An 8,550-nucleotide genomic window follows, 5' to 3' on the forward strand; every position below is an offset into this window, starting at 1 on the left:
AGTTTGTGTAAGTTCCAATTTCTTCTAATCCTTCATTCTCTCCTCAGCCATCTTCCTTGGCCTTCAAATTTCATTTCCCAGTTGTCATTCTTAGTGTTTCCCTCTTTCTGCTTATCTGAAATAGGTAGATTTAATTATTTAGTGGATAGTCTTGCCCAGATAGAGATATTTAAAGAAATGTATCACATACCACAAGACATAAACTTGTGGTATTGTCCCCCAGAAGGATTAGCAAAAGATGGAAGGGTGGGGGAAGTCATAATCCCTGTCATAGCTTTCATAGAAGGGGGAATGACTCTTCCTATAGGTTCCATTACAAGAGATTACCTTCGTAATCAAAGGATTAGTCCTGATCAATGCGCACCTAACGTCTTTAGGATCTTAGGAGCAGTTGATGCCTTGAATCATCATTTAGGCTTGGGGCTCACTTGGCTTGATGTAGTCCATATGTATGAGTGTCATAAACAAAAGGGGGTGGGATTTTACCTTAAATCCCGATCCGACATCGTTAGACTCATCTCCTGTCTTCCCAAGTCTAACAAGGGGATGAAAGACGACTACCTGATTGTCTCGAGAGCATGGCATGACGGTCTTCATTGCCCAACCCAACTAAGAGAGCCAGGTGGGATATCCTAGACATAGGTTCCCCAGCAATAGATTTAGAATCTTCATTACTAGCGTTGTCTTTCTTCTATTCGTATTAGTATTTTATCTTAAGTTTCTAATTATACTTAGTTTTGTTGTGGCGTTAACAGATAAAAGGCATGTAGCTCCTTGGCTGAGCCTGACTAACGTTGCCACGCTCAATTTCCTACTAAGATCAGAGATTTTTGTAAGTGAAGACAGGCAACTTCAAGCCATCCATCTTATTCTCGATTTCAAACCTCTCTTTGACACGTTTCAACCGGTCGGCAACGCAGTAAGACAGGGAGACTATCGGATAAACCAGATAGACGTATCTCGACCAAATTTTTTATCTCCATTTGATCTTCCTCCTGCACCACATCCAGTTCCACAGGGTGTGCCACTGTTCATCCCTCCAGTTCAACAGATTCCCCTTGAAGCCGCCGCAGTAGGGGAAAGAGTTGCTTCCTCGACTTCCTCGCTAGAGGAACAAATTGAAAATTTCCGTTTCGAAGAAGAGGCATCAAGGGAGGTTCAAGTAATTCCCCTCTTAGACACTAAGGAAGAGACTGATAGGCATTCCAGCATCCACGTCCCCGTTTTAATAACTGCCCTCCTAGACGACTCATCGGAAGAGGAAGAGGAGATGGCCTTGAATACTAGGAGTAAGAGCTTAAAGGATCTTATGAAGATAAGGAATAAAGTAGCCATGCCCAAAGAAACCACCAAGTCCTAGCCCGCTGTTAATCTTCCCCCACCCCCTCCTCAACTCCTTTCTAACCTCGGCCTAAAGCCAAACCCCGAGCTGAAGAAGAAAAGGCCTAATGCCTTTCTCGAAGAGGGTGAGGTGGAGCCCTTGAAAGGAAACGAGCAATAGAGAGTGCCTAGGGACCAACAGAGCAAAACGGCTTCGTCTGTTAAGAGCTGAGAGGACCATCTCATTGCTGATGTGCATCGAGGACTGCCCATCTGGTCTCCTAAGCTGGAGCTAGATGGTGCCCCCCCGGGATACTTCGATCAATAATTACCAAGGGGGTAGGCAAGTCTTATTGCTGAAGCCTTGGAGTAACCACTTCTTTTACCAAATGATATGGAGGCCTACAGGCGCTTCAATCAGCACGAGCTCTTCCTATCCCTAAAGAGGGATTTGGCCATGGTAGGTGACTTGATCTGCTTCTTTAAGTAAATTGTTGGTCATTTTCGTTCTTTCCCTTTTTTTATTTTTTTTTATTTTTTTATTTTATATATATATATATATTAATAATTTTTTCCTATTCTATTATGCAGATTACTTAACAAGTTTATGTGGCCGAAGAATGGAATAAAGATGCTCGCAATGAAACCAAAGTAGAGGCCCATTCTCAGTCCGAGGTTGAAAAATCTCTGGGTAATCTAAAGGAAGATTATTCTAAGCTATCCGAGCAGCTAAAAGAGATGACCAAGGAAAGGAATAGTATTAATGCAGGCCTTAACTATGTTGAAAAGCAGGCCGAAGACCAACGCCGTCAGTTGCATATGACTGAAATCAATCTGGAAATAGAGAGGCAAATGGTGAAGGACCTTCAAGCTGAGCTTCAAAAAGCCAGGGATGCTGCCCAATTGGCCAAGGAGGTAGTTGAGGTTGAAAAGCAGGTAGCATACAAGCTTGGGGTGGAGGAGACTCAAGTTAGACTCACAGAGGAGTTTTCCACAGTCTGCAGGGATTATTGCGATATAACCTGGGGTAAAGCCCTTGATGCTGCTAGGGTCTCTGCAGAATTTTACTTGAGGCGACCTGGGAGCGTCTATTTCGATCCTAAAATTTACAAACTCCCAGGTTCTGACTCCTCTTCCCTCAAACAAATCCCAAAGGCCTTGGAATAGCCCTTGGTCGGCCAAGTCCCTCCTACCCTTCCTGAAGCTCCCAAGGAGTCTGATGAAGCTGGTGGTCAAGGAAAACAAGCTGAGGATCCTCAAGATAAGGGTAAGGACTTGGGTAAGAAGAAAACTCCTCCTGAACCCAAGGACCAAGCCCCAGTTGTTACTGCCACCCAGTCTAGTCAGACTATTGACCCCGTAGTCTTCATAAAGAAGGCTTAGAAACTAGGATTTTTTATTTTATTTTTTTAATTTTATTTTTTAATCTGTAAGGAATTGATAAATACTATCTTTTTGATCAATGAAAGTGTGCTTCTTTTATTCTCTACATTTTCATTGCATTCCTTATAAATTTTATTGTTGCAAGTAATGTTAACCTGTAACTATCTTAATCTGAGTAAGCTCAACAATAGTATTTTGCTAATGATGCAAATAACTTAGATAAATATGGGCAAACATTGGGTCATATAAGAATTGTTACTGTACTTATTAAGTTAATGACAGGAAGAAAAGTCTTATGTATTAAAGTGAATGATTAAAGACTTTACCTGAACTGGATTATGTACAACACTTACAAAGGACACCGTGGAGCGTTAACTTTAAATCCAGTCTATGGTCCGAGAAGTCTAACATGGTTTAAGATTCATTTCAGCATTTATGAAAATTGTTATGAAGTGTAAACTAATTCATATCATCTGGTTTGAAGACTTCAGGCATGACTAAATTTAAGTTTAAACACTTATAAGATTTGCGAGGGAGTGTTAAGTAACCCATATCATCTGGTTCGAGAACTTTAGGCATGATTAGGTTTAAGTTTAAACACTTATAAGAATTGTAAAGGAGTGTTAACTAACCCATATTATCTGGTCCAAGGACTTCAGATATGATTGTATTTAAATTTAAACACATACAAGAATTGTAAAGGAGTGTTAACTAACCCATATCATCTGGTCTGAGGACTTCAAACATGATTGGATTTAAGTTTAAACACTTATAAGAATTGTAAAGGAGTGTTAACTAACCCATATCATCTAGTCCGAGGGCTTCAGGCATGATTGGATTTAAGTTTAAACACTTATAAGAATTGTAAAGGAGTGTTAACTAACCCATATCATTTGGTCCGAGGACTTCAGGCATGATTGGATTTAAGTTTAAATACTTTCTCTGAAACCTTTATGTAATAAATAAACATATTGATCAAAGAAAAAACTCGATTAATAATAATACATTTTAAGGTTATTTACAGTACAGGGGTGTGGTATTACTTGACCATCTAAGTCTTCCAAAAAATATGCCCCAATGCCAGCCCTTGAGGTAATCCGATATGGCCCTTTCCAATTGGGTCCTAATTTTTCCCAAGCTGGGTTCTTTGTAGTGCCCACAACTTTCCTGAGCACTAGATTACCAGGTGTTAAAGGCCTTAGTTTTACGTTGGCATCATAACCTTGTCTAAGCTTTTGTTGGAATATGCCAATTGGACCATTGCATTTTTCCTTATTTCCTCAATGAGATCCAAACTCTTCTCTAGCTGCTCAATATTGCTAATCGGACTGAATGAACTAGTTCTCAATGTTGGGAACCCAGTCTCCAGAGGGATAATAGTTTCAGCCCCATAAGTCATTGAAAAGGGGGTCTCCCCAGTAGACCTACGAGGTGTAGTTCGGTATGTCCAGAGTACATGTGGTAGTTCCTTCACCTACTTGCCCTTCGCGTCATCTAGCCTCTTCTTCAGTCCATTTACTATAACCTTGTTAACAGTTTCTACTTGCCCATTCCCCTGGAGATAAGCAGGGGTGGAGTATCTGTTCATGATTCTCAATTCACAACAATAATTTCTGAACGCTTTATTGTCAAACTGAAGGCCGTAGTCCGAGATGAGGGTATGAGGAATCCCAAAATGAGTGACAATATTTTTCCAAACAAACTTCTTTGCATCAATGTCTCTGATGTTAGCTAGAGGTTCAGCTTCAACCCATTTGGTGAAATAATCTGTGTCGACTAGGAGATACTTCTTGTTTCCTACTGCTTTAGGGAACGGACCCACGATATCTAAGCCCCATTGAGCAAATGGCCATGGGCTGGATAATGGATTAAGGATTCCACCTAGTTGGTGTATGTTTGGTGCAAACCATTGACATTGATCGCACTTTTTAACATATTCATGGGCCTCCTTTTGCATATTTGGCCACTAATAGTCTTGAGTAATGGCTTTATGTGCCAAGGATCTACCTCGAGTATGACTTCCACAGATTTCTTTATGTAACTCCTTGAGGAGTGATTCAGCTGCTTCAGGATGTATGCACAACAAATACGACCCTGAATAGGAACGTTTGTACAATTTTTGGTTCTCGGATAGCCAAAATCTAGTAGCCTTTCTCCGAACTTTGTTAGTTGCCAACCTTACTTCAAGCAAAGTATCCTCCTTTAGGAATTGAATTATAAGGTCCATCCAGCTTGGCTCAGCTCTGATTTGATGAACTTGAACTGCCTCTTTTCTTATCTTTGTGGGTTTATGCAAGTCTTCAACGAGGATAACTTGAGGCAGATTCTGTGCCGAGGAGGTTGCGAGCATGGCCAGAGAATCAGCATGTGCATTACCATTTCTAGGGATATGTAGCAAATTAAAAGATTTGAACTCTGACTGTAGACATTTAACTTAGCTCAAGTATCCTTGCATTCTTTCATCTTTCGCCTCAAATTCCCCTTGTACTTGACCAACGACTAGCCTTGAGTCTGATAACATTTCCACCAATTTTCCTCCCATTCTTTGAACCATTGCAATTCCCATCAGTAGAGCTTCATATTTAGCCTCATTATCTGTGGCCGTGAAGCTTAGTCTTAGTGATTTTTCAATAACAATCTTCTCTGGAGATATTAACACTAGCCCCATTCCAAAACCTTTCTGATTTGTTGCACTATCTACATATACCTCCCAAAATGAGGGCCCTTCTAAGAGATCACACCAACCGATTTTTCATCCATGTTCTATGTTGGTTTTTATTCTTCTAACAAGGGCTCAGTGAACTTGGCTACTAGATTCACGAGGACCTGTCCCTTTGTGGAGGTACGGGGCATATACTTGATGTCAAAAGCCCTTAAGACAGTGCCCTATTTAGCTATTCTCCTTGTGTAGTCAGCACTTCTGAGTATGGTTTTAAGCGGGAGTTGGGTAAGAACAATAGCCGTATATGCTTGGAAATAATGAGGCAACTTCCGTGTACCAAGCACTACTGCCAGGATAGCTTTCTCCAGTGGCATAAATGAATCTAGGCCTCATGCAGCAACTTACTTACATACTAAATTGGCCTTTGCACACCACGATCCACTTGTATCAACACCAAACTTACAGCATAAGGAGCCACAGCGATGTAGGCAAACAAGACTTCATCTAGCTCAAGACTGGACATGATTGGTGGCTGAGCTAGATAGTCTTTAAGTTGCTGGAAAACTAAAGAACATTCTTCAGTCCACTCAAATCCTTTCCACTTATTGATTAGCAAGAAGAAAAGTCTACATCTATCTGCTGATCGAGAGATAAATCGGTTCAGAGCGGCAGCCATTCCAATTAATTTTTGAACTTCTTTGAGATTCCGAGGAGGTTGTAAATTGTTGATGACCTTTATCTGATCAAGGTTAACCTCAATTCTCCTGTGAGTTACAATGTAACCCAAGAATTTGCCTGATCCCACACCAAATGAGCATTTGGAAGCATTTAAATGCAACTTGTGTCTTCTAAGAACTTCAAAAATGTTTCCAAGATCTTTCACATGCTTAGAAACAATTTTTCTCTTCATTACCATGTTATCTATGTAAATCTCAATACTCTTATCCAGCTGTGGCTCAAACATCCTCGTCATCATTCTTTGGTAGGTGGATCTCACGTTTTTCAAGCCAAATGACATCACTTTGTAGTGGTAGTCCCCAATAGGGGTGACAAAAGCAGTCTTCTCTTGATCATCCAGGGCTAATGGTATTTGGTGATAACCTTGAAAAGCATCCAAGAAACTCATCTGAGGATGGCCAACAGTGGCATCCACTAGCTGGTCTATTTTAGGCATAGGAAATGGATCCTTAGGGTAAACCTTATTTAAGTTAGTGAAATCTACATAGACTCGCCATTTCCCATTCTTCTTCTTCACCACCACAGTATTTGCTAGCCAGTCAGAATAAAAAACTTCTTTAATAGCTCCAGCTTGTTTGAGCTTTGTTACTTCCTCTCGCACTGCATTAGCGTGCTCTTTGGATGGGCGCCGAGGAAGCTGTTTCCTAGGGGTGATCAAATGGGTTGACCTTCAGATGGTGACATATGAATTCTGGATCCACCCCTGGGGCTTGGTAAGCATTTCACACAAATACATCAATGTTTCTTTTAAGGAATTTTATCAACTCTTCTTTCTCCTGAAGAGGTAATTGAGATCCAACTTGAAAGAACTTCTCCGGATCGTCTCTGATAGCAACTTTTATCGAATCTTCACACCTCGCACCCTCGGCTGAATCATCAATGGGCAATGCCAGAGGTTTTAACTGCTATAAATCTTTTTCAGCATGGGTCGAGGACTCAGCTTCAGGCTTATGCTGAATGGCAGCCACTAAGCATTGTCTAGCCATAGATTGATTTCCCAAAATTTCATTAACTTGGCCTTCAGATGGATACTTAACCTTTTGATGCAGAGTAGAGGAAACAGCCCCTAGCGTATAAAGCTAAGGTCTAGCCACGATTGCAGTATAGGGTGAATACGCACTTACAATAATGAAATCTACCTCTACAACCTTTAAACCAGTCTGCACAGGTAGTCGTATTTGGCCCTTCGAGATAACAACTCTTCCTTCGAAACTCACCAGGGGGAACTATAAGGCGTTAAGTTCTCGGGTTTTAAGTTCAGCCCCTTATAGAGATCAGGGTACATTATCTCAGTTTCACTGCCTTGGTCCACCATTACCCTCTTCACATCATACCCCCAAATTCTGAGGGTGATTACCAAAGTGTCGTTATGGGGTTGGATGGTTCCAATCTTATCTTTGTCCAAGAAACCTAGAACTGGTGGAATATCCATTTTAGCCCTCTTCGGATCTTGATTAACGTCTCCTGTGGGTAAACGGGCTACGGACATTATCTTGGATGGGTAGGATCCTATTCTCCTAGGTGTAGTGAAGATGACATTGATAGTTCCCAAGGGGGGTCTTGAAGAAATATCTCTTCGAGATTCTGAGCTTGCTTGACTCCCTTGACGACTAGAATGATTCAGGAGTTGTTTTAATTTACCCTTGCGGACAAGTTGTTCCAAGTGATCCCAGAGACTCCTATAATCTTCTGTGGAATGCCCATGATCATGGTGATACTAACAGTAGAGGTTATGATTACATCTTTCAGGATTTCCCACCATCTTGTTCGGTCGTTTGAAGAATGGTTCATTTTTAATCTTCTCCAAAACTTGATGCACTGGCTTTCGGAATACTGCGTTGATTGCTTGAGGATTCGCCGATCCTAACTGTCCAACGAAATCTCTCTGTGGTCTATTGTTACTGTAACAATCTGACCTGAAATTCCTACTCTTCTGAGGAATAACCTTATCCTTCCCTTTTCCTTGTTGTTGATCCTCTTCAACTCTTTTATACTTATCAATCCTGTCCATCAGTTGATGCACATTAGTGACAGGTTTTCCAGTCAGAGATTTCCTCAAACCATGGTCAGTGGGGAGGCTGAGCTTAAAAGTATTGAGGGCCACTTCGTCAAAATTTCCTTCCATCTCATTAAACATCTCCCAGTATCTATCTGAATACGTTTTCAGGGTCTTACCCTCTTGCATGTTCAAGGATAGCAAGGAAGCTAAGGGCAGAGCGACTCTTCGACAGGTGACAAAACGGGAACCAAATGCTTGAGTGAGTGCTTTAAAGGAGCTAATAGAATCTGCTTTCAGGCTATCAAACCATCTCATCGCAACTGGTCCTAGACTAGAGGGGAAAACTTTACACATCAAAGCTTCATCCTTGGAATGGACAGCCATCCTTTGGTTGAAATGACTCACGTGTTCTACAGGGTCTGTTTGACCATTATAGATAGTGAATGTT

General features: G+C 41.2%; 1 protein-coding gene across 1 annotated transcript; it reads right to left on the minus strand.

The window, feature by feature from the left end:
• Nucleotides 1-7,820: 7,820 nt before the first annotated feature.
• Nucleotides 7,821-8,486, minus strand: LOC136065436 (uncharacterized). Its single transcript, XM_065768592.1, has one exon. It carries the CDS (start codon nucleotides 8,484-8,486, stop codon nucleotides 7,821-7,823), a length of 666 nt encoding a protein of 221 aa, XP_065624664.1.
• Between the last annotated feature and the right edge of the window lie 64 nt (nucleotides 8,487-8,550).

The sequence above is a fragment of the Quercus suber genome, unplaced genomic scaffold (genome assembly GCF_002906115.3).
Source record: "Quercus suber isolate HL8 unplaced genomic scaffold, Cork oak 2.0 scaffold_969, whole genome shotgun sequence".
Classification (NCBI taxonomy): domain Eukaryota; kingdom Viridiplantae; phylum Streptophyta; class Magnoliopsida; order Fagales; family Fagaceae; genus Quercus; species Quercus suber.

Excerpts from the sequence above, each read along its gene's own strand:
- LOC136065436 (XM_065768592.1), bottom strand. The coding sequence starts at position 8,486 with ATGGCTGTCCATTCCAAGGATGAAGCTTTGATGTGTAAAGTTTTCCCC.